Source organism: Myxine glutinosa, chromosome 10, assembly GCF_964187855.1.
Source record: "Myxine glutinosa chromosome 10, kmMyxGlut1.1, whole genome shotgun sequence".
NCBI classification, from domain to species: Eukaryota; Metazoa; Chordata; class Myxini; order Myxiniformes; family Myxinidae; genus Myxine; species Myxine glutinosa.
Window position 1 is genome coordinate 92,576,281 of NC_136270.1, and position 27,386 is coordinate 92,603,666.

General features: G+C 43.3%; 1 protein-coding gene across 6 annotated transcripts in view; it reads right to left on the reverse strand.

Annotated features, from left to right (window-relative positions):
• LOC137433952 (phospholipid-transporting ATPase ABCA3-like) overlaps positions 1 to 18,993 on the reverse strand; it is a 180,493-nt gene extending 161,500 nt beyond the window's left edge. For 5 of the 6 annotated variants that reach the window (XR_010985765.2, XM_078785900.1, XM_068126462.2 and 2 more), the window contains exons 1-4: positions 18,711 to 18,993; positions 7,609 to 7,894; positions 2,000 to 2,130; positions 1,566 to 1,707 (exon numbers count right to left, since the gene is read on the reverse strand). Coding sequence is in view for 5 of the 6 variants with exons in the window: in XM_078785900.1 (XP_078642026.1) it covers positions 1,566 to 1,707; positions 2,000 to 2,130; positions 7,609 to 7,894; positions 18,711 to 18,764 (613 nt within the window). In the remaining variant the exon portion in view is untranslated. Of the gene's footprint in view, positions 1 to 1,565; positions 1,708 to 1,999; positions 2,131 to 7,608; positions 7,895 to 18,710 lie in introns of those variants that run through there. The other variant, XM_068126464.2, reaches the window with a different exon arrangement.
• Positions 18,994 to 27,386: the final 8,393 nt, after the last annotated feature.

The window sequence follows — 27,386 nt, forward strand, 5'->3', positions numbered from 1 at the left end:
ATAAGTTTCAGCATTTAAACGAAAGAGTGGCAATTTCAAGATGGTTAACCAGAATCGCTGTGTTCCATAATGCAATTGGACTCACAGAAATATAGGAATACAAGAAATATCCTTGATTGAGAGGTGTTGGGTTCATACCATTTACTCTTATGACCTCATAGCATCAATCATGGATGTATAACACACACACACACACACACACACACACACACACACACACACACACACACACAACTTTTAGCAATATAAACTAAAATCTAATACAATTTCTCTTGTGGGCCCAGAATCAAACAAACAATATATTTATAACAGCTCTCACAGCTCAGGTAGCTGCCCTACCCCCGCCCTTCCAACAGGTTTAATAATAAGTATCAGCATATTTAACCTGCCCTGCACATGCACAAGCCCCAAATATATGTCCTTCCTAATAGTGTTCAGAAGAGCCTAATTCAGACCCACAGTCCATTCACTGGTAGCGATCCTTTGCCGAGGGGGGGGGGGGGGGGTTGGGCAGGAAGGGCTTGGGGTATGGGCGGGGGTTGTGTATTATACTTCCCTCCACTTGGCCTTGCACCGACCCACATGATCGTGAGCTTACAGTACGAGCAGGTGCACATTAAGAGAGCTGAGAAAGTTATCCAAGTCTTTTATTGTGCAGAGGCACATCCTTTGCTCTCAGGTACTTTTCCAAGTATTTTTAGCTTCTTTCAGAAGCTAGGTTGGCCATTCCAAGAAACAATCCTTATTCTGAGAACATAATACATTTTATTTCGCCTCAAACTCTTCAACTTCTTCCAGTTTCTGCTCATATGCAATGAGCATTTTAGGGCGGATTATAACATTTTGAAAGTGCCGTATTTGTTTGATGAACAAGATTGTGAACCAAAAATGTCATCTATAGATAATGTAGCAAGTGTTTATATGCCGGCTCTCTACCCATTGTTTGGACAGCTGGTGCCACCCACAATGGTAACCTGAAAAAAAAATTGTACATCCGCCATTTTGGTGCTATAGTAAGCACAATACATTCTCAGAAGTGTGTCATATTCACAATCGCCATGCTCTCTCTATAAGTTTTGCGTTCAATGTAAAACAACCTAAGAAACTGTTCAAAAAATCATCAAATATTGAAAGGTTGGAACCGTTCGGTGTTATGGGCCTTGTGAAAGCAATAGTGCATATCGGCCTCAGCCTTCAGGCCTTAGGCTTCAGGCCTCTGGTGTTAGCCTATCGCCCAGTGCAATATTGGAATTATCTGAGCAATATATCAACGATGACATATATTAACATAAGCAGTAGGTATGTTTTTGCTTCATGTATGCAACCCGAGCTATTTTTATTTTATTTTTGGGAGCAATCGAGGCAGCGGTCTGTTGCATATACACCACCCAAATAAAGGGATGTGTCAGAAGAATGTGTTGCTTGCTTGGAACAAGATCACCCTTAGGACCAGTACTCTGCTAATTAAATATAATGAAATGTGTTGTAAATGTTCCTTTAAAATTGGATTCTACTCTAATAATATTTCAATAAGACTTTCATAGTGGAAAACATATTGGTAATACCTGGAAATCCACCATACATGTCATCGGCTTCTCTTGGGCTTGTACTTTCAAATTCTGGATACATCAAATCTGTGTTCCACTCGATGGCGGAGGTGCGGTTGGCCATGCTCTGACTGCTTCTGAAGCGAAGTCGGTAGTGAAACTGGACAGGGTATTGAGGAGATACCAGAAAGGAGAGATAAAATCTTTCATTGGAGGAATAACATGTCCTCCACAACATTAAAGTTTTCAGAGTTTCTGATAACATGACACAAATTAAATGTAAAAAAAGAAAAGAATCCAACTTCAAATAAATAAGAAATAAAACGTCGGCCTTGTGAGCATGACGAGTAAAAATATGGCTTCCAAAGCATTATCACGAAAACCTGTTGCTAGATAATGTAACATTGTCTGAAAGTATTACATGTGAGTGAGAAGTTGTTCATTGCTTGTACCTGGGATGGCAGGGGATCATCCCACCGCTGGAAGTTATGGTCAATGACCACAGCTGCCAAGATGTTCTGCGCAGACTTGTTGCCTTGTGAGATGAATTCCAGCAATTCCTCTTCAACATCAAATCGAATGGCTGAGAGAGGGCACAGGTAACTCAATAATGATTCAAAGCATGAAGTGAGCTTTTTATGGAATGATTCTTTAGAAGTGCATTTGGAGATGGAAGACGGAAGGAGATGCAAAATGGAAGTCCACTTATTTGCTTGAATAAAGTTATTCCTGAAGATGATCCAAAACGTTCTGTCAAACTGCCTTCATCACAGATAGAGAATCATTCACAAACTTTATTCCTATCATATTATTATATATTAGCAGAGTCCCGCGGAATGTCCGAGCAACGTAAAAGGCAACCTCAAGTCCTCACCCCCCCCCCCCCCCCCTCCCATCACAAGCCCAAAGTCATTAACCCCCTACCCCCTCTCAAACACAGAGTCCTTGACTTCCGCATCCCAACCTCAAATCCTAAACCTTCTCCATCCAACGCTAAGCCTTCAATCCCCTCCCTCTCCAAGCCTTCAAAACCCGCCCCTCCCCTACCCTATCGACAATTCCTCCTCTCCCCCAACCGCAACTCCTCCCCACCCCCCCACCCCTTTCCCCCTCCACCCCCCCCCCCCCTACTGAAAGTCCTCAATCGCCCCACAAAGCCCCCTCCTCCCAACTCTGTCCCATCTTTGCTGTCCACCCCTGCTCCAAACCCCAACTCTCTGTCCTGTCCTCCTCGCCTCAAGAATAGAAGGATAAAAAAGAATGTGAAAGGTTAGAATCCAAGAAGATGAGACTACAGTATCATTAGATGTGGTTTCTGTAATAACCATTATCCCAGTCAATCTCGAGGTGAGGGCTCGATCGGTTGAAACATTCTAACCACTGGAGAATGGCTTACCAGAATAGGCAATTAACACCATTACGAGGATGTTGCTAGCTAGTCAGAGATGTGTCCAAATAGCATGACCTTCATCTCTTATAGTACACACTCTCAACAATATATTTGACACAGCTATGGGTTCATCGGCCTCTGCTGTTGTGGCTACCTTGGTGATGGAGGAACTTGAGCAAAAGATATTCTCATGAGAAATGGCTCCCAAGATACTGGAACAGATAGGTGGATGACACTTTCGCCATTGTGCATAGGGACATGGTGGACCCCTTTATTAGGCAACTTGGCCAAGTATTCCCCAGCCTTAGTTTCACAAATGAAATTGAAAAAGAAAACAAATTTCAACTTTATTATTATTATAAAGAAAGCAGAACGAAAACTTTAAGTCAGGTCAGTCTTTTGACTGCCACTGGTAACATGTAACCCAGTGCTACCTGCAGCATGGTCGTCGGTGACTAAACTAAATACCCTCACTGGCATGCCAGATTGCCAGAGGGGAGGGTGACTGTGACACCCTGCATGACTAAAACCAATACCTGGTAAAGGGCGATGAGCTCCCTTTGGGTGCCAACGGCCATCCAGTACGGAGATAGTGTCTCCTAAAAAACACCCATCCGGTTTGACTGGGGTATTAAGGTAGTAGGTTGTAGACGACAACCGCTCAGGGTAGTACTACTGTTCTGACTTGGGAGCGTTAAAGTGGTACCCGGAACCATCTTACACTCTCCGTGTCAGGTTTGCTGGTCTTACTTCCTGTCTCACTCAATCTACAGCTACTAGGCTAGCTTCAATCTCTCAATCTCTCAATCTCTCACTCAATCTCTCACTCACTCAATCTCTCTCACTCAATCTCTCTCACTCAATCTCTCTCTCACTCAATCTCTCTCTCACTCAATCTCTCTCTCACTCAATCTCTCTCTCACTCAATCTCTCTCTTTCTCTTTCTCTTTCTCTTTCTCTCTCTAACATCATACACTTTTCATCAAACACTTTTTGTACACCGCTCCTTTCCTATGCCATCTCCAGGCATTGCAAATCGTCATTGCTGGGCACCGAAGGGGGCTCGGCAGTGACGCACGCTGAAAGAGAGTACTCAGTTTTCACTCTAGTTGTTTTCTTGTTTTCTTGTTTTCTTGTTTGTTTGTCCGGGCGATATCTCAGCCATCCTTTGAGCTAGGAAGCTGAAATTTTGGCACAATAGTGAGAAAGTGCTTTGTCAAAAACAAATTTTCTCTCTCTAGGTTATTTAGAACAAATTTGTATTATTTAGAACAATATTATTGTTATTTAGAACAATATTATTGAACAATATTATTGTTCTAAAGTTATTTAGAACAATATTATCAAAAACAAATTTGTAACTCTAATAGTTACAAATATTAATCAATAAATTGAGGAGTTATTTAATTATTAGCGATTAATTAAGTACTTATTTAATTAATCAAATTTCCTTTCTCTTCTGACCATTAACTCAGGCACCTTTTGAGTTAGGAAGCTGATATTTGGACATGCCAATGACCAGGTGATTTGGCTGCAAAGGATATTTTTGATTTATTAATTAATCAATTAATCGATTAATTATTTAATTATTCGATTAATGACAAAAAAAAAATTTTCTTTAAAGTTACAGATTCTGATGAAATAGTGGTAGTTTATGTGTTCTCTGACCAAATTGATTAATAATTTAATTTTTTTCTGATTATTATTTATTTCTTTTCATTATTAATCATTTTTTTATTTTCTTTCTCATTTGGCCAATATCTCAGGCACCTTTTGAGCTGGGAAGCTAATATTTGGACATGAGTGACCAAGTGATGTGGCTATCAAGGATATTTTTGATTTATTGATTAATCATTTCATCTATTAATTATTTATTGATTAATCGATTAATTATTTATTGAGTAATCAATTAATTATTTAATTTTTTATAAATGACTTATCTATCTATAATTCCAGTAATCTCTGTCTGTACGTTTGTACGTTTGTACGTTTGTCTGTCTGTGACCGCTGTTTCTCGACAACCACGGGTCCGATATACTTTTAACTTGCCAGGTATATTGCTGGGGACCCGAGGATGTGCCTTTTCAAGGTTTCATATTAATCGGACAATTACTTACCGAGCTATGTACAAAAAACGATTCAACCAATCAGAGAGCAGCGAACGATCGCGTGTGCCGGCGTTGCGAATGGACCAAACCATTCCATGTAAATAGAGGGGGGGGGTTCTGTGGTCGTTGCGAATGGACGAAACCATTTCATGTAAATAGAGGGGGGGGGATTGTCACTGTACTCGCAAGCCGTTCGCCGTTCGCTTTGGCGTTGCGAATGGACCAAACCATTTCATGTAAATAGAGGGGGGGGATATAATTTTAGATAGATATATAGTACGGGCATATATATAGTACGGGCATGCCCTAGTTTAATTAAATTTCTAAAAGATACATCTTCGGATGAAGCATTAGTGGTTTAGTTATGCGATTAGCCAATTGATTATGAAAATATTTTGTGATAATCTTTTATTGATTTTAATTATACAATTAATCAATCAATTAGTGTACACCTCTCCCTCCCAATGCAGCCTCAATGAGCTGCACTGCGGTATTGCCGGGCGCCGGAGGCGCCCCGGCAATGCCGCGCTGCAGCATATTTAATTATTTGGCATGGGGCGGTGTACTTTGAATGTATGTGTACTTGTCTTATTCATTTTCACTCCTCACCTTTACATTCTCTCTCTTTTATTTCTCTTTCCTCTCATTTCCTCAGAAACCTCCAATTAAATATGATAAGCTCCAGAAAAATGAATGCCCCCGAGTTCCTGGCCTTATGGGGTGCAAAGAATCTCCGGTGACCTGCCGGATGAGAGAGTGGGGAGGAGGGGGGTGAGGTGCTCTGGCAGTAGTAGTATCGGTCCCTCACAAGATCCTTGCCTTTTGAATCAACGCAACTGACCTTCGTTTTGCTGATGAATGAACAACGACACCTGAGCTTTCTGCCAGTTCTGTTGTCATTCAACGTTTGCTTTCTATCTGTTCCTTAAGGATACTGGCCTGGTTGCATAAAGCATCCTCAAGGAAAGAATGGAGGATTTACTTAAATATTTCCTTAAGTTTTCCATTAAGGACAACCTTAATTTGAGGATGGTTGCATATACGAACATTCCTTAAGTGTTACCTGAAAACCTTCCTTAAACTCAAGGGAGCACCCCTCTCCTCCCCTAACCCCTGCCACCCCCGTCCCCGCAAAATATAACAAGTGTCATTTAAAGTCACGTGTTCATTACGTGTTCTTGCTTTTGGACACCTCTTCGTATCTATAATCTGAATGGTTGCCTGTCATAGCAATGGCTCCTAAGGATTTCCTCAACCTTAAGGAAATCCTTACTTAAGGGTTTCCTAAGGGTTGTTTATGGAACAGTCCTTAAGGAAATCTTTCACTGAGGTACACCGTCCTGGATGTGGGGGATCTCTGAGTCGCTTCTGCCAGAATCATCGGCTGTCTCCGTGTCGCGGGCTTGTTCGAGAGAACTCTCCAGGGATATCCAACAACAACAACAACAACAACAACACTTTGTACTTGTCTTCCAATATAGACCAATCCTGCATTAACGCCCTGTATCTCCGGAAGGGTCATTACATGAATCCATGTCTCTATTTCTCTAGTTTGCCATTGTAAGAGGGACAAGTATGTCACCTGGCTCTTCCATTCGGTTTTTGACCTGTCACCAGTGTAATGAATGGAGCTGGTTAAACAGCCATTGGCAGTCATTAATGAAAATCGCTAATGAATCAAAAATCCCTGGTTTAACCCAATACACTTTGATAAGATTAATCAACCAATAGGGTTGACCCAACTTCCCAGGCTGGCAGTCTTCTGAAATTTAAGTCTGACAATGAGGTTACTTTGGAATTTGAAATATACGTATGGCAGTCAACATGGAATTTTGCAGAAGAATTACAAAAAAGTTTTGTTACCTATTAGAGCACACTTTTTTCATACTGTACTCTTATAAAGCCCACTAAGTATTTAACACAGAATATGTGATTTGCACAATTCATTTACCAAACCTCATCTTATCTCGATTTACATGGAATTTAAATAATTTAATGAAAATCAAATCATCTTACAGTCCCCAATTTTTTGTTTCCCATGCACTCCAAAATGGAGCAAATTGCACACTTGAACCAACCACCTATCATCTTTGACCCCAAGCGGGTACCTCGTGTCTTCGTAATGTATTTCTGGTGAATATTTGCTTTTCCGTTCTGCAATTTATTTTTTGATTAACTTTTTTTTTAACTTGAATTTCATTGATAGTTTATCAAGGTAATCAAACTTCAGGAATTTCTTTGATACGAAATAGTGAACATTTGGAAAATGTTGGAAAAATTTACATAATTGGATATTTCTATTCCAAAGTCTGTCTTCCAGAAGACGGTGGAAGAGAGTCTGGATCCACCCCTGAACTCAACAATGACTTAGCTTCCATCAAGGATCAAATCAGAAACAGTGCTGACTCACTTCAATGTTGTCGTTATTCCTAAACAGCAGTATCAGGATACCCACGATAGTTTGCGAATGTTACCGCAGGCAGGTAAATATCCCATCACAACACCACAGACACTAAACCAACAAATACATTTGTCACATCAGTGTTAAAATGTGTGTGTTTACCTGTTATGTTGGGTGTTAATTGATCCTCAACCGCAGCAGCAAGTTGGATAACGGCAAACACATTGCATGGAACAAAAGCAACGAACCAGCCGTCCGCTTCAAACTGTGGTAGTTGGAGCATGTGAGTTGCCATGATTGAAGGGGGGAGAGAAGAGAGGGAGAATGAGGGGTATTCTGTGGCATTGGGGTGAGAATGGGCCTTGACGGTCTGCCGAATTCCAATGAGGACGCAGGCTATGAGGACAGGTAACAGCAGTTCCACCAGGGTGCGTAGAGGTCGTCGTATCTGTACATTAAGAAAAAGTGGAGTTTTTTCCAAATCAAATGAGGTTTGGAAATGTACATTAAGGGTGAAACAAATGATAAGTTAAATAACACTGATTAACTAGTTTTAAAGAATTAAGATGACAAAAACCTTGTACCTGTGGAGTTGCTTAAATTGCATGTATGAGGATTTTTTGTATAACAGATTGTATAAGCAAATATGGTGGAATTTTTGACCCGCTCTCATAAAAGTTTCATCTCCACAATTGAATGGCACATTGCTGCCGGAGCATCCTATGCTCGTATTAACAAGTGGAGCTCTATTAATCCTTAGATGCAGGCGTCAAAAATCACACATAAATGCAGCCATTGGGCCTCGGAAGCCCCACGAATGTATTCGCGTAATGTTTTTAGCCGCGTCGCAAGACACTGGTCATAGAGTGCCCTCTGCTGTTGTTCTTGTTCTTCTTCTTCTTGTTCTTCTTCTTGTTCTTGTTGTTCTTGCAGAGAAGACAAAACCTCAAAGCTCCACCCATTCTGGGAACCATAGCTCCACCCATTGTGGGAGCGGCTTCATATAAACAAATATCCACCGTTTTATTAACTCGCATAGCTTTGAGGCCAGTTTTGTAGGCCCGTGGTGTCTTCCTCTCTCACACAGTTTTCTTTCAAATCAAATTCGATATATCATTTCATTTTTCACAGTCGCTAACATAGTTTTAGACTCGGTTGAAAAAAAACGGGAAGAAAATCCGATGAAAGTTGCCCTTTATATAACGAAATGAATTCTCAAAGGCCTGTAACTTCAAGTCCATTGAGATATATTTTTTTACAATCACGGCATGGTTAGTCATACACCGCCCGAAATAACAGATGGGAAAATGCCGAGATATATTAAAAATTCGTCCATTTGATGACAATCGTCACGATGAAATATTTAATTTATACGTCGTCACAATAATGTGGAGAGAGGAGCATAGCTTCGTTCACGTGTCGCCACATAGGGGAAATTGCTGAGATATATTTTTTTTACATCGCGGCATGGTCAGTCATACACCGCCTGAAATAACAGACGGGAAAATGCCGAGATATATTAAAAATTCGTCCATTTGATGACAATCGTCACGATGAAATATTTAATTTATACGTCGTCACAATAATGTGGAGAGAGGAGCATAGCTTCGTTCACGTGTCGCCACACATGGGAAATTGCCGAGATATATATTTTTTTAAATCGCGGCATGGTCAGTCATACACCGCCTGAAATAAAAGACGGGAAAATGCCGAGATATATTAAAAATTCGTCGCCACACACGGGAAATTGCCGAGATATATTTTCACTTTGCACAAAAATAACATTAAGTAATCGAATCAATAGGAATGTCCTGTGCCTATAACATCGACGTTATAGGCACAGCTGCATCTAGGCATTGTGTAACATCGACACGGCTTTTGTTTTAATTAAAACTTTTTGTACTTGTTTTTGTTGTTCTTTTAATATATTTTTTCCCTTTCATATCCTTTTTCAAACCAAGTCGATGCTCATGGATGTGTATTTGCTCAGAAAATGTGAATCATTGATCCTATTATTTGGAAGAATCCCATACAAGTAATGAATCCTTATTTTTTTTGCAAAAAAAAACAATTTCAACTTTTCAACAAACAAGGGGGGTTCAACCTTTTTTCTCCAAAAAGTTGAGGCTCATGGAGGAGTATTTGCTCAAAAAAAATGATTCACTGATCCTTTTATTTAGAATGTATATGTCCACAACATTGTCAAAAATCCTACACCAATGCAGTCCTGGGAGGCCTGGGCATTTTATTTACTTATTATGATTAGGTGTAATGTGTAATAAGTGTAATGTGTAATTTGTAATGTGTAATGGGTAATGGATAATGTGTTATGGGTAATGTGTTATGGGTAAAGTGTGTAGTGAAACATAGGCAACTAAGTTAGCCCAGGTGCAGTAACATCGTCTGTCCACTAAAGTGCTCTTATAAATATCCACTCGCTGACTGCGCGGGGCAGACCTGAAACCGGAGACCTGAGACAATTATGCGCTTATTTAGGAAGGTGAGAGATCACGTTGGCATGAGGCTTGCTTATGTGTACCCTATATGATGTATACTCTTGATGCTTACTCGAGAACTGAAATGATGGTTGCCATGTTTTCTTTCTAGATGCTGTTCGAGATTGATTCAGATTAAACTCAGAACGAGAAAGCTGTTGTGAGACTCTGATTTTTACAACACTTAATCTGAATCATCGCCTATCATCGTTCGAGTTCGAGATGCATAAGCTCCTGCACCTACCTACCTTCAGTGGGGATCCTCAGGCGGAGGACGCGGCGAGTCAACTTACACGTTGGTTAAGCTTGCTTGAGAGATACCTTGAAACGTATACAGAAATCACGGATGCGCAGAAGCGTGCTGTCCTCAACTGTCACGTGACTAATACCATTCACGATTACATCTCGCATTGCCCCACGTACGCGACATCGATAACAACGCTTTGGGATATCTACATCAAGCCACGAAATGTGGTTTATACCCGTTACAAGCTCGCTACTCTGAGGCAGGATCCCACGGAATCGCTCGAGCACTTCCTTCAAGAATTCCGTTGATTGGGGAAGGAATGTGCACATGAGGTTCTAATGCATGAACAAATGTGTGACGATTTAATGCGGGACGCCTTTATGTCTGGGCTCCATTCACATTCAATTCGTCAACGTTTGTTGGAAAAGCCCTCTTTAACTCTACAAAAGGCTTATGATCAGGCTCGAGTACTCCAATTGGCACAGGCTCAGAGTCATACAGACGTCCCTCTGTCACTGCAGGTCTCACTGGGGAGAGACGTTCGGAGAATTTCTCCACTACGAAGCGCGAGGGTACTGATACTCCTGTGGAGTCGAGGCCAACAGAAGACTTCGGAGCCGAAGGTATGAGTCTGGCAGCGACTGCCTCCTTCGGAGGCAACACCAAGTGCTTCTTCTGTGGCAATCGGAGGCACCCTAGAACAACATGCCCGGCACGGGATTGGACGTGCCACACGTGTGCCAGGAAAGGACATTATGCCAAGGTATGCCGAGCTTCGAGAGGACGGCGTCCGACTCTGGCGGGAATCACCTCGACGCGCGAGGCCCGACCGGAGCCGAAATAAGTTCCAGCACTGCCCGGCCCGTATGGTCTGGCAAGCGCCGTTGTACCGGTGCTGATCGAATGTCAGTCTGCTAACGCACTTGTGGACACTGGGTCTACGGAGAGCTACGTTGATCTGGGCCTCGTACAACGGCACGGATGGCCGATTCTGGGGACCTCGCGACGAATCTTCATGGCCTCTCAGTCTCTCTGGATGTGCACCAAAGGGGAATGCCACGTCAAATTAGTGATCAATGGCACAATGTATCCGGATGTCCGACTAATGATTCTGTCTACTCTATGCGCCGATGTACTGCTGGGACATGATTTCCTTCATCGGCATGGTCGTTTGGAAATGATGTTTAACGGTGACTCAACTCTCTCGGTGTGCGCTTTGACTGGAATGACTATAGAACCGCTGCCTCTCTTTCCAAGTCTAACTTCCGACTGCACACCGGACGCAATCAAGTCGAGACGTCACTCTCGAGCCGACGCACAATTCATTTCCGAAGAGAATGGACGGTTTTTAAAAGAAGGGATTATCAAACCAAGTCGATCACCTTGGCGAGCTCAAGTACTGGTAGTCCAAACTGAGAATCATCGTAAGCAGATGGTGATTGATTACTCACAAACTATAAATAGATTTACGCAGCTGGAGGCCTACCCACTTCCGGGTTTAAATGCGCTAGTACGACAGGTCGCTCAATACGCTGTTTACAGCACACTCGATTTGCGCAGCGCGTACCACCCGATTCCTATTTGTGATGATGACAAAATATATACGGCATTCGAGTCGGCGCAACGGTTGTATCAATTCACGCGTTTGCCCTTCGGCGTAACTAATGGAGGCATGCTTTCAAAGGGCAATTGACGACATAATTGCCAAAGAGCAATTAACTGATGTCTTTGTGTATCTTGATAACCTCACAGTATGCAGTCGAGATCAAGTGCACCATGACGCTAATCTGCGATGCTTCTTACAAATCGCGCGCCAGTATAATTTAACTTTCAACAAGGCCAAATGTCGCTACTCGACAACGACGGTTGATCTTTTAGGGTACACAGTGACCCAAGGGAAGATAACTCCCAACAAAGAGCGTCTGCAACCCTTGCTAGACATGGCAGCACCGCATGATCATGCGTCCTTGAGAAGAGCTCTCGGTTTGTTTGCACATTATTCTTGTTGGGCCAGAATTACTCCGAGAAGCTCCGTCCCCTCATTGATTGTAAAACATTCCCAATAACCGAGGCAGCCAAGGCCGCTTTCCAAGGGATGAAGGTCGCTACGTAGGCAACATAGCTAATGCGGCAGTCTCCTCGGTAGACGAAAACATACCCTTTGTCTTAGAAAGCGACGTGTCGGACTTTGCCATAGCAGCGACCCTGACTCAAGGGGGGAAACCGGTCGCCTTCTTCTCTCGTACTCTGTCTGATAGTGAGAGACGTCATTCAGCAGTCGAAAAGGAAGCCTATGCTGTGGTGGAAGCGATACGACGATGGCGGCCATATTTGCTTGGCAAAACATTTGAAGTGATTACAGATTTATTTATTTTTTATTTTTTTATTTTTTTGTGTACTGAATCGAGGCTTGTGAAAGAGCGGACATTTACTTCACAAACAAATCAACCAGACAAACAAACATAAACAAACAAACATCAATCAATTGTCAAAATCAACCAGGCAAACACAAACACTTGAGAGCACACAACATTTGAGAGCAGGGATATGTGTGGGAGGGAGATGTGTGGGAGGGAGAGGGCTTGGGGGGAGGAGGCGTGGGAAGGGGGGGGTGGGAGTAGTATAAAACACAAGGACACCAAGGACTTCCAGCACAGTGGTTGGTATTTCAAAAAAGTGGAATTGGGGTGAAATTAGCGGGGGTAGAAAAGATCAAGGTTTTGGATGGGGGAAGATAAGAGATGGTGGTGAACAGCTGTTTTAAAGACCTGGAGGGTGGAGTGGGATTGAAGAGAGTGAGGGAGTTTGTTCCAGAGGCGGGAGAAAAGAGGAATGAATGAGTGAAGGTAAGCAGAGAGTCTTGATTTTGGCAGTTTAACCATAAGAGGGTTGCAGGCAGATCTTGTGCGACCTGTAGGAATATTTGCGGGACAGAGCCCAGAGAGAGCTGGGGGGGCAAGGCCAGAGAGGAGTCGGTAGAAGACGGAATCTGATCAACAGAGATCAACAGAGCTCAACAGAGCATTGATCAACAGAGCATTGCATTCATGTATGACGTGCGACACGCTCAGTGCATTAAAAACGAGAAAATTACTCGATGGCGTATCGAATTAGCTGATTATAGCTTCAAGATCACATATCGCCCAGGGTGGGGGAATCTAGCTGCGGATGCGTTATCCAGGCCTGGGGTGTGTGCGGGTCTCACCACCGGTGAGGAACTTCGCGAACTTCACGACTCGCTATGTCACCCAGGATTAACACGATTAGCCCATTTCGTGCGTAGCCTGAAACTTGCCTTACTCCGTGGAGGACGTTGGTCGTTTGTGCCAAGCGTGCCCTGTTTGCGCAGAACTGAAACCGCGCTTCTGCAAACCTGAAATGGGGACTTTGTTTCAAGCTAGTCGGCCGTGGGAGAGATTGCCCATGGACTTCAAAGGGCCCCTGCCCGCGTCTGGCTCGTATTGTTATCTTCTCACAATTATTGATGAGTATTCTGGATTCCCGTTCACATTTCCGTGTCACGACATGTCTTCCAAGTCAGTTCTACGCTGTTTGAGGCTCTTGTTTGCGATGTTCGGCTATCCTGTGTCCATCCATACCGATAGGGGTGCTGTTTTCATGTCTCAGGACGTACGGGCATTTCTGCTGCAGCGGAAAATTGCTTCTCGCTGCATCACGCCATATCGCCCACTGGCGAATGGACAAATAGAACAATTTAATGGCGTCATATGGAGGGCCATTACCCTAGGGCTTGAGACCCGAGGGTTGGGGACGGACAAGTGGACTTGGGTATTGCAGGAGGCACTACATGCGATTCGATCCCTCCTGTGTACTGCTTCAAATGAAATTCCTCATGATCGTCTATTTCGTTATCAACGTTGTACAGGTAGTGCCCAGTCATTGCCCGCTTTGATCTCCACACCCGGACATGTCTATCTCAAACGCGCCATGCGTCCCAGCAAATATGATCCGCTCGTTGACAAGGTACAGCTCATTAATGCTAATCCGGAATTCGCTCATGTCAAAATGCCTGACGGTCGTGAAACCACTGTCGGTGCGACATCTTGCTCCATGTGGGAAAGCTGATGAGGCTGGGTCCAGTACGGAGGTTCCGATGGTCAGATCCCCGTCTCCTCATTCATCAATCGCCCGACTCGACCGGGACTGACATACCGACTCAGACACCCGAGTTGATTAGCACTCTGACTGGAGAGGATTTAGAGACACCTGCCAACAGCTCAGATGTGTATCGAACCCGCACAGGGAGAGAAAGTCGCCGACCGGAGCGCTTCGGTTGGTAGTAACTCCTTAATAGGTGTTTTATGTTCTTCTGCATTTTATATACTTGTTTGCTAATTAGTGCAACGCGAATACTTTAAACTAGCCGAAACCCGTGGAACATCCACGGAAGGGAGGATGTGGTGTATGGATAGAGTGTACCATTATGGATGGCATAGGGGAGCGCTCATGGGATCTTCTTCTTCCGTTAAGCTCCAATTTTTTCTCTTTAAGTTAAGTCCAATCAGTCCTCTCTGCTCGAAGTGCTCAGGCCATGCCTCCCCGCTCTCATACTTTTATTGCCGTTCGGTGTAGAAAGGGATTGACATATCGTTCGTCTGTTTCAGCTCGTTATCTTTAAGCTTCCTTACGTCTCGCCACCTGCTACACCTCTCTGAGTTACGAGGATTTATGCAACGCACCCCGAGTATCGCAACGTCACTCCATTTAACTTTATTAAAATGACGATAAAGACATTTCCTTATATATCCTAATTTACAATGTTCAAGGGAATAAAAAGACCATTTGGTTCACACCACCCATGTTCACACCACTCGACTGTCCAATCAGCAGACGGCTCCCTTCGCCTTCGCCCAGCAGACGCCAATACGATGGCGTCGTAAGATGGCGTCGTATCGGCAGTTAATCGGATGCTTTTGGGCCCCAACGTCGGCTAATTCAGATTTTTCGAGTATGGCTGTACGTGATAAACAAAGAGCGCGGTTTGTAGATCGTAAATCCATGAGTGCCGTGGGCATCGGGTCACTGGGTGCGGCGTAAAAGGGATAACAAAGTCGAGTCCTTACGCTATTATTATATAGATAGCTTGCTTGCAAAATTTTAGAACTCTGGGAGGATGTAGTGAAACGTAGGCAACTAAGTTAGCCCAGGTGCAGTAACATCGTCTGGCACTAAAGTGCTCTTATAAATATCCACTCGCTGACTGCGAGGGGCAGACCTGAAACCGGAGACCTGAGACAATTACGCGCTTATTTAGGAAGGTGAGAGATTACGTTGGCATGAGGCTTGCTTATGTGTACCCTATATGATGTATACTCTTGATGCTTACTAGATAACTGAAATGATGGTTGCCATGTTTTCTTTCTAGATGCTGTTCGAGATTGATTCAGATTAAACTCGGAACGAGAAAGCTGTTGTGAGACTGATTTTTACAACAATGTGTAATGTGTAATGGGTAATGTGTAATGTGTTATGGGTAATGGGTAATGTGTTATGGGTAATGTGTAATGTGTTATGGGTAATGTGTAATGTGTTATGGGTAATGTGTAATGTGTTATGGGTAATGTGTAATGTGTTATGGGTAATGTGTAATGTGTTATGGGTAATGTGTTATGGGTAATGGGTAATGTGTTATGTGTTATGGGTAATGTGTAATGTGTAATGATGTGTAATGTGTTATGGGTAATGTGTAATGTGTAATGTGTTATGGGTAATGTGTAATGTCTAATATGTTATGGGTAATGTGTTATGGGTAATGTGTGATGTGTAATGTGTTATGGGTAATGTGTAATGTGTAATGTGTTATGAATGAAGGTTTAACCTCGAATCTGAATGAAATATTTATATATTTATTCCATCGAATTATTTATATCCAAGTTATAAGAGCATACAAGAAGGCTCATGCAAAGCAAAAAATTATATAACATGGACATAACACAAGAAAAATTATGAGGCGCCTCTAATGCTGCCGCTAATGCCATCTTTTTGATGTCATATCCCACCTTACAAAGCTGGCCCACTTGGGGTAGCCCACAAAAGGCCCATGCCCTGCCCACTTGGGCTAATACAGTTGGCCCCAGGGTGGAGCCTATGGACAAATCCAGCTGGGGCCTACGTGGAGGGGGGGGGGGGACACACATGGGACCCATAAGTTAGCCAACATAGGGCGCATGGGCACCTGCTGGCTGGACAGACACACCTGCATGTATTGCTTAATTTGTTTTTCGTTGTTGTTATAAAAACAGTTTCCACAGTTAAAATAACAGCAGGCATTTTTTTTTAAATATGATTCTTAATATATATATAGCTGCCATTTTTTTTTAACTTGTGACACTAACATTGGCTTGACCCACCTGAGACCCACATAGGGCCCAGTTCAAAGCCCACTCAAAGCCAAAGTCCAGTTCAGCCCACCTGAATGAATGAATAAATGAATGAAGGAATGAAGCCACTTCCACCTAACCGATGAAAACCCATGTGGGCCCGAGCCAGCTTTGTAAGGTGGGATACGACATCAAAAAGTGTCGTTCTAGATGTATAAAGACATTGGCAGCCCAGATGGGACCCATGTGGAACCCAGTTAAAAACCCACCCAGAACCCATGCCCACCTCAGCCCATCCAAACCAGATATTTCCCAGCTGGGCCCCAGCTGGGCATGCTGGCAGGGTAGTTACCCCCTCTTGCACAGTGGTCCTGTGAACAGGTTTCCTTGTTTCATGACTAGGTGAAGGTTTTTGCCAGTTTTTCCTCTTCTTTTTCTTTGTAGACATTTACAAATTAGTGGCTTTCAGCCTTGTTTTTGGGAACTTCCATAAAAAAGCATCGTTTCTGGGAGGCATGACTTTACTGCTGATGCAGTGCCATCTGAACATTAGGGCAGGAACTTGTAATGTATTCAGGACGCTGTCAATGACTCGCCTACTCTTCACTCTTAGTGGGATACTTAATGTTCACCAACTAACGATAGCAGATGGGACACCTTGCTCAATTGTCCATCCAAAAGCAGCAGGTTTTGCGATACAATGCCCTGTCTGTGAAGCACCAATCCAACAGTTTCTTATATAGATCCAGACATGTCCTCTTCAGTCCAAATAGGGCGCAGGTGTTAATCTAGGAACTTAATCTGTTGACAGTTTTCCACCACAACGATAGGTTCAACAATCACTAAGGAATAGGACATTTTATGGATATAATTGCTTGAAAATACCATCACCATACTTTTGAATTGTTCAATTACTAAAGAAACAAGCATTCTGAGTATTTCGCTGCAATACATGTCCCCTACCGGCAGTCTGTCGTCCGGAAAACTGTTGGGGAAATTACCAAGGGTTATTTACCCACAGGTTCTGAATCGTTCCCAATCGCTAATTACCTCAGGACGGGCTCACCTGTGATTCGCACTCCGGACTTCGATTTATACACCGTGCAGACAGGTCAGCAGAAGCACGAGAAAATAAGTTGTTGATAAAGAACCTTTCGAGTCGCTAAATATCAGTAATTTATTATATTTTCCGGTTCACGATCAATGATCGATGTGTATATATATGTTGCTCGGCTTGGCTCCGCCCCTCCCGAAAGCACGCACTGTGTCGTGCTTTTGACATTCGCGAGACGAGGCTGAGGGCGCGCGGTGCGGCTTGAGGAGAACTCTAGAATAAACAAGAGATATCCATTTTTTTTAAAAATATTTTCGTTTAATTAACGATATCTGCCAAACCACGCGCCCTATCGCAAATTCCAAAAGGACCTTTTAGTAGACTGACATGCTGAACAGATCTGTGAAGTTTCCCCTCGATTGGTTCAAAAATGAGGGAGGAGCTCGGTTTTAAAGGTTCATGCTTAAAAACGTCATAACTCTGAAACCATGTGACGCATGACGTCATGCTCAAAGACTTTTTTGATCGTCATGGGTATGCGATTCTGCCTGCAAAGTTTGGCCTCGATCTGTTCAGCCGTTGCAGCGAAAAAGGGGTTTCCGTGTTTTCATGAAAAACAATATGGCGGCCGAACCACGTGAACTGTGACGTCATAATTACCATTAAAATATTCTACAGACCGAGTCCCCCCTACGGTGAAAATTTGATCTCAATCGGTCCAATTATTGCAGAGAAAATCTATTTTAAAGGAAATTAAAACTTAAAATGGCACTAAGTTAAGGATCATCAGAATTATCAGAATTACCAAAGTTCAAAGTGCCATAACTTTGTCAAAAATGATCGAAACGTCGTGAAATTCGAACTCGATCTGTATCTTATCATGAGGAAACCATGTACCAGGTTTGAAATCATTAGCATTAAGAGTTTAGAAAAAAAGTCCGGAAAACTGTTCTTTGCGTGACGGACTGACGGACTGACAGACGGAGGGACGGCGTACAAACCTATAGTCCCCTCCGGTGTACACCGGTAGGGGACTAATAACATTGTTCCTGCATCGACTACAAATAAATGAATATCTTAGATCCGAAGGGAAGAGAGATCAATATTAGCGGCAATTCTTGGCTTACCTGGAAAACAAGGTTTTTCCATAGGAGGAGCCTGAGCTGTTGCAGCTGCTCCATTGGTAACCCGCAGCAAGCCTGGAGACAAGCGCCTTCCTCGAGGTGTAACCTTCTCCCCACGGTAGGGACGGAGATTAACAAAACAGTATGAATTCACAATTAGTTACCAAACCTGATCCTGATCCATAATTATGCTTGGTCTGTAATTAGTAAAACAAACTGAATCTAATGTCGTCTCACTTTTGAGAGTTCTTTCTACCTCTGCTGATATTACTGTGAATTAACCAACAAGGGATATAAAGTTTAAGGTCCAAAAGGGTCACAATTGCCTTTTTATGCAATCATTAACTACATCACCTACATCGTAAAATGAATTTATTATCGAGAAAAACTGACGCATCCTCACCGGAAACTCACCTGCACCTGGAACACTTTAAAAAAGAAGCTGATACTCTAAGTCACCTGCCTTATGGGTGATATGAGAAATAGATCTGAGTAATACGAAAGCTAAATCTTGAACGGTTTTTGGAATATCGCGTGCACCCGCGAAGTTACCGAGATGGTTACTTTGGCAACATAATTCAGCCCATCACAGCCATGATCTAACCAGGTTGAGATTGTCATGGTGGTGGTTATGTGGCTGCTTGGCTGGCTGCATCATTTTCTGGGGGTGCAGCTGCGCCGCTGATGGTGCCCCCGTTATCAGTAAGCTGGTACTCTTCTTTTTTTTTTTGTATACAAGATCGAGGCTCGTGTAAGAGCTAACATTAATCACAAAAAAACAAACGGACACATAAAACACATAACAAAGGGAGTGTGAGAATTGTTCAATTTTGTTCAAGTGCAAATGTTCAAGTACAACAGGGACATCGGGAGATCTGTGGGAGGGGGAGGGCTTGTGGGGAGGAGGCATGGGAAAGGGGGGGGGGGGGGGTGGGAGAGGTTAAAGAAAAACAAAACAAAAAAACACATGGACACTGCTATGACTTCCAGGAAAAAAAGTCAGTATTTCAAAAAGTGGATCTGGGGTGAATTAACGGAGGGTAGAAAAGATTACGGTTTTGGATGGGGGAAGATAAGAGATGGTGGTGAACAGCTGTTTTAAATACCTGGAGGAGTGGGATTGAAGAGAGTGAGGTGTTACTGGTGTTACCCACCTGGTGTTAATTCAACGAACAGACAGGGGCTCAAACTCAGGACCCGAAGATTTCATTCACAACAAGTTGCCAGAATGGAAAGTAAGGACGTTTCCTTAATATTGTTGCGGATCCCGGGTTCGTCGACGTACAAAGGGGGGGTTATGCCCCGTTCCCACTCGAACTCCAGGGCCACTGAGGCCGCCGACCGCGAGCGACTAAGCTCGTGATTGACGGATTGCTAAGCAATTCCGATCGCCAACCTAGCAGCCACGCGCCGAAGAGTTTGCTGGTCAAATATTCCCAAATACCTTCAAGACATGCAACTGAAGAAACCGGGGATCGAACCCTCACTTCCACACTTTATCGAGTGCCGAGCGGATTTTCACAGTGTGGAAAGCGGCGTTACCTAACGTGATTTATGGACCTGATTCAAGCCAAATTCGGTCTCGGATGATGCTAGGCCAATGGAGAAAAGACGTATCCCAACAGGTTTGAAAGTAACACAATATACAGCCTTTTATTTTGAAGGCACAGAGAAAAAGACGAAGATGCACCTTATCAATTTCTTACCTAATAATAAACCCCACTGGCGCCTTCACACTCTCACACTCACACAGGGAATAACACACTGGTTATTATCATACCGATGGTGCTTCGCAGGGACTGACTCAAAAGTGGTCACCTGGTCTGGTGTGCGCAGCTCGATCCTCGATCCGGACGTGCAGCCTGGATGAGGTAAGGTCTGAAGGATGAACCGCCGCCTCGAAGTCGGCATGGACGAACTTCAGCACAGGTAGATGAACTTCAGCGCAGGTTGAGCTAGATTCAGCGCAGGTGGGACGACCAGCTTCAAGATGGGTCGCAGGAGGGGCCAACGCTTGCAGGTCCACTGGATCAGAGCGAAAGATCGGCGAAGCACAAAGCAAGAGAAGTCGTCGACGAAGGACAAAGGCAAGAGAATCTTGTCAGCGAGGCGAAATGCAAGAGGAGTGTCCTCGGCGATGCAAAATCCAAGAGCAAAAGCAAGAGAGGTCTCGTCGGCGAGGCGAAATGCAAGAGCAAGAGCAAGAGAGGTCTCGGCGGCGAGGCGAAATGCAAGAGGCTGGAAATGCGATCGGCGGGGTTTTTATCAGATCCGCCCACGCCTCCAAAATGTTCCACAGCCTCCCATTGGCTGAGGTTTGTCGCATCATGGCGACGTGTTCCCGACCCCCATCATTGGTCACGTGGGCCTGTGCTTCTGGCCATGCCTTCCTGCTCATCCAAAATGTCCTCCTTTAACCACACGATGGTTTGAAATCCTGCCTAACTCTAAACGCATATTGGTCTTGATTACTACACAATGGGAAAGGGCTAATCTTTACATTCAATTAGAAATAACTAACTACTGCAGGCTACATGTTGGCGTGCAATCAACTAAAGGGGGTTTGCCTTCATGGCAAAACCACAACAATACATTTAGCAGAGGTGTTGATAAGAATCACAGACACTTTGACAGGAGCCAACAATGACAATTTGTATATTACATAATCAAAGATGACTCGTGATGACAAGCACACAGACAGGTGCAACCTTTGGTCATTATGGTATTCTCCGTTTACTGGAATGTACTCCTGACAAGTCAGTAGTAACTAAAATTCAATCAATATATACTTCTACAAGAAAACTATTAAGCCAGGAGTTAACTTAGCAGTTAAGGGGACTGACTTAAGATCTTAGGGTCTTGAGTTTTAGCCCTCGTCCTGCCGTTGGAATAACGCCAGGTGGGTTGACTCAGCCTGTCATCCTTCCGAGGTCGGCAAAATGAATACCAGCTTACTAGTAACAGGGGTACTGCTATAGATCAGGAAAATATAAACAAGAGTTGGACAAATTGGGGATAGACATAAGGATCACTGAAATGGTTAAGAAAAGGTTAGCTCAACTGGGACAGAAAACGAATCATTATTAATGGCCAAGACCAAGGACACGACACTAATGACTTCAAGAGGTTGGAAGGACTAAGTCAATTGGACAAGTGTAGGTTCTGCAAGCTGGAAACAGAAAGCGTGAGTCACCTCCTATTCGGGATGTAAAAAACTCATGTCAGAGCAGCTGTACACTCAAAGGCACAACAAGGTATGTGGAGTAATCCACTGGTGCATCTGCAGAAATTTCAATATCCCAGTTCCACAAAACTCGTGGAAACATGAACCAAAAGCAATCATTGAAAACGAGGAAGTAATGCTCACGTATGACCTGATGATCCCATCGAGTGTGGACATAGAAAACAAACCATTGCGACCAGACATGATACTCAGGAACAAAAATGAAAATAAGGAATTGCTAATTGAGGTTTCAGTACCCAGCAATTTTGGCCTAAATATTGCAGAAATCAAGAAAAAGGTCAAATAACAAGACCTCAAGAATGAAGTGAAAAATATTAAGATTGGAGAGTGCCAAAATTGTACCAGTGGTAATTGGAGCAATGGGAATGATAAAAAAAGAACCTTAGAGATCTTAAAAAGCATCCCTGGGATCTTTACCACAAACGAACTACAGATGGAGAGACGATCCTGAAAAGAGCCCTTGAAACAAAACTGAGAACAACACAACTTCACAACACAGTCCATGAATCGAAATCCTTCACCGAAGCAGGGGAGGGGAGGTGGACATAGAGTCCTGGGATGACCCCGTTCCGCCTTCTAAAACCCAATTTATGGAGATACCAACCAACTACACACACACACACACACACACACACACACACACACACACCCACACACACACACACACACACACACACACACACACACACACACACACACACACAGTTTCTCCCATCATGTGGGCTGTGTGAGGCCGTGAAGCACACCCCGTGAGTCCGTGACAAGAGACCAAGACAACGTCTGAAAATCTCGTTTCGTGATTGGTGGAGCCAGTTGTACTGATCACAGTTTTTTCTGTGAATGAAAGCAAAAGAGCAATGTTAATGTCCCAGAACACAATCACTACAATTCTAGCTTCTACCAGGCCGCCGGACCCCAAATTTCTTCTATATGAAGACCTTCGATGCTTCCTCTCTTTGAATACGGTTCCTCATTGGGGACCATTGGCATCTGTAATTGGATCTTGAGCAGGTGACAGGTAATGAACGCCTCCCATATAATAAGAAGGATGCACGATTCATCATCAAGGACATTGACCAAAAACCGCACTTTTAAAAATGAGACTTAGAACATATGAGTATACGGTATTACGGTATACAAGTCAAACCCCTAACTTGATGAGGCAGCAATTAGCAGGTCAAGTCCCATAACAGCAAATCCTGAATGACCTGATAGCAACAAGAGTCGTCTGCCACACGACCGCCTTGTCTCTGCCCTGTCTCTGCCCATTGTCACCCTCTGCCCATCTCCAGTTAGGAGGTGAGGTTGCAAGCAGGAAGGATAAATTAAATGAAAGGAGCAACACTGACCCAAAATGCGATAATTTGTGAGTATGTTGGCCTGAAGAGCCCATCTGTTACCAGAACAGCACTCAGTCGAGAGCAACCTCCGCCTGGTTTGCCATATCACTCAATCGTGAAGAATCACTTTAAAATTCTACTAGCCGAATCCGGATCTTCACCAAAATGTTATCATTTTGTCCTTGTCAAATACGCTACATCTCTGCCAAATTTTGTCCGAATCCGTCCACAACTTTTTGAGAAATTTTGTTCACAAACAAACAGACAAAGGTACATACAAACGGACAGACAGGGGTGAAAACATAACCCAGCTCCATCCACCTTTGGTGGCGTAGGTAATAAAAGGCAGTGTGTGTGTGTGTGTGTGTGTGTGTGTGTGTGTGTGTGTGTGTGTGTGTGTGTGTGTGTGTGTGTGTGTGTGTGTGTGTGTATCCTCCATAATGCCAAAACCATGTAACCAAGTAGCCCAAAACTTCACAGGCATACTAAGGGAACTCCAAGGGAATGCATGAATGAAAACTGGATGTTTGGGGAGATGTAAACACTCTTTTCTTGAAGATAATTTACAGGAGTGCGCCATATTTGTAAGCCAAGGCGATACAGTAGACAGCGCTCGTAATTTTTTTTTTTTTTTTACATATGCTTCCCAATTGCCTCGAACCTTCAATTTAACTCCAAATCGATTAACTTCTATTTTCATTTCTGGTAGTTGCTAAAGCAGATTAAGATTAGGTGAAATCAAATTCTTTGAAATTTGTGAACAATTTGTATATACCTAAAAATAACCGCCATTAGGCCTTGAATCGCTTTTAAAGGGGTACTATATCCAAGCCCACACATACAGCTGGGTCCCATATGAGTCCGATGTGGGCTAACTTGTGGGTCCCATTTGAGTCCCCACACCAGCTGGATTTGTCCATAGGCTCCACCCGGGTGCCAGCTGGGTTGCCCATGTGGGCAGTGCATGGGTTTTGTGGGCTAGCCCATGTGGGCAGGGCATGGGTTTTTTGTGGACTACCCCATGTGGGCAGGGCATGGGTTTTTTGTGGGCTACCCCATGTGGGATGGGCATGGGATTTGCATGGGTTATACATGAATTTTTTTCTGGGCCTCAGGTGAATGTAAATGGGGTGTAAATCAATCTTGTATTCGCTACAACATTACATCTGCTTTACTATGAGTAGAAATATAGAACGGAGTGTATTTTCAGAGAGGCTTTTGCTTGAAGTGATCTTAAAGAAAGAACATCCTCACTTGGATCTGTCAAAACAAGCTAATAATGGTAAGTACTTTAATATTGCAATGGTGTTCCTGTGGTATTTGAAATGTCTAGGAGCATCTTGCTGTGGTATTCCTGCTTCTAGAATACCAAGGGTGTGAACCTCTGAAAGTTTGACGATCATTGATAACCTTACCCTGAAACTCGAGTTAGTGTTGCTCCTTTCTTTAATATTATATATATATATATATATATATATATATATATATATATATATATATATATATTGTTATGTATAAAGGTGTACAAGGTATACAAGTAAATAAATATAGAACGGTAAAAGGTATTATATAAACTAGGGCATGCCCGTACTATATCTATATCTAAAATTATATCCCCCCCCCTCTATTTACATGAAATGGTTTGGTCCAAAGCGAACGGCTTGCGGAGTTTGGTAAAGAAATCGCCATAGCTCGGTAACTACTTGTCCGATTAATATGAAACCTTGAATTGGGACAATGTTTTTATGTTTTTAATTGAATTACTATCCGTAATGGCGCACGCTCTCACAGGAGCTCCGGAAGGTCGCATATCGCAGTTACGATGAATCGCAAAATAGTTTTAATTAGTTTTAAAACATAGTTTAACGGCAACATAGTTTGCCAACGTGAAATAAATGAATACGCTCTCAAATGTGCCGTCCGAGGCAGAGTCTGTTCGCCACGTTCGGCACACGTGATAACTCGCTGCTCTCTGATTGGTTGAATCGTTTTTTGGACATAGCTCGGTAACTACTTGTCCGATTAATATGAAACCTTGAAAAGGCACATCCTCGGGTCCCCAGCAATATACCTGGCAAGTTTCAAGTATATCGGACCGGTAGTTGTCGAGAAACAGCGGTCGCATACACACACACACACACACAGACAGAGATTAGTGGAATTATAGATAGATGAGTAATTAAAAGGCGTTATGTCAGTAGCAGTGACGGTAAAGTGTACATAATGACAAAAAATGAATTGAAGTTGGCATGCAGTTTGGTGAATGGTAAAGTGTATAAAAATAAATAAATAATTAAATGTTATATGTATTGTTACTTGTAAGGGGGGAGGGGAGGATCCATAGCTCGACTATGGTAAGTGTAATATGGCAGTATGTTTTGAGTAGGTTGGGTTGCAATATATCAGGGACCTGTCAGAATAAGTTATGTTATGTTACAGATGATTTTGAGGAGGCAGCATACGTCATTTATAGACAGAATCGTTAGGTAAATATTGTATGTGTAAATTCCGCTTTGTGGGCGGGTCAGGTGAGGACTTCCCATCACAAAAAGGCACACGCGTCACACTTCAAAAGGGCAGTCACGATCTGTTTGGCCAGTGTGTCCCAGCCATGGTGGTGTAATGTGCTGCCGGACCCAGAAGCAGACAATGGATTTATCTTTATTGGGGTCCCTTGGGTGGGACGACTCAGAGAATGACTCCTCCAAGAAGGACGGGGAGGGGCTGAGAGAACTGACACCAGAGCTCCCAGCTTGGAAAAGGAGGGTGATGAAGAGGTGCCAACAATCTTGGGTCACAAGGGCAGGGGCTGGTTCAGAGTGCAGGTCCCAAGGTGCCGAATGCCGATCATCGCTGGTACTCCTGGTTGCTGGTTGATTGCATGCTAGCACGCTGGTTTACTTCATCTTTGGCTTACTTCATTGCTGGCTTCCAGAACGGGTTGTATCAATCGCTTTCCACCCTGTACATTGTGGCAAAGGAAAGTCCACGCCCTCAATTTTAATTTTTGTATAAGTTTGATCTGTGCCTCCTAGTGTGGTTTAAGATTTGTTCTTTATTTAATAATCCGTTCTTCCCACTGTATTTCCTCAAAACGAACTACCCTAACACTTCCTGCATTTCTTTCACAATAAAATTCAGTCAATAAGAAACAATCGTGACAAGCAGTCACTCCTTTCCTTCGATGATGCTGAACACTGCTTTCACGGACGACCTCTTAGTTCGTTTACTCCTGTTACTGAGGAAATTGTCAAATGTACAATCCTCAAGTCAAACACAAAAACATGTGATCTTGACCCCCTTCCCACCGATTTGTTTATTGAGTGTTTGGACATCCTCCTCCCATTTATTACTGCAGTTATCAATGATTCTCTGACTACGGGTTCATTTCCGCTTCTCTTTAAGCAAGCTCTTGTTAAACCACTTCTTAAAAAGCCCACCCTTGACCTTAACGACATGAAAAATTACCGTCCTATCTCCAACCTGTCTTTCCTGTCAAAGATCGCAGAAAGAATTGTGCTATCACAGATGAATGACCATCTAGTTTCAAATAATCTTTTCAATTCTCCCCAGTCGGCATATAGACCAGGCCATAGCACCGAGACCGCTCTCCTAAGAATAACCAATGATCTTCTGACCTCTCTTGACTGTGGTAAGGTTTCCGTTCTTGCTCTTTTGGCCTTGTCTGCCGCCTTTGACACGATTGACCATAGCGTCTTAATTCGTCGTCTTGAAATCACATTTGGTATAACTGGTACTCCCCTTTCTTGGCTGATGTCCTATCTTACTGATAGAGTGCAAACAGTTGTTGTCAATGGCCAGAAATCAGCCCCTTCTCCGCTTTCCTTTGGCGTTCCACAGGGCTCAGTCCTGGGACCTATCCTCTTTCTTTTGTACACTCAGCCTCTATTTGATCTTGTTGCCAGACATTCAGTTGATCACCACGCCTTTGCGGGCGACAATCAGCTGTACAAAGGAAGCAAGATTCAACAAATCGTGCCCACTGCTGAAGTGTTAGAAGGCTGTATTGCCGACGTGAAGGCGTGGATGACCCAAAACAAACTTCAGCTGAACGATGCTAAAACAGAGTCTATG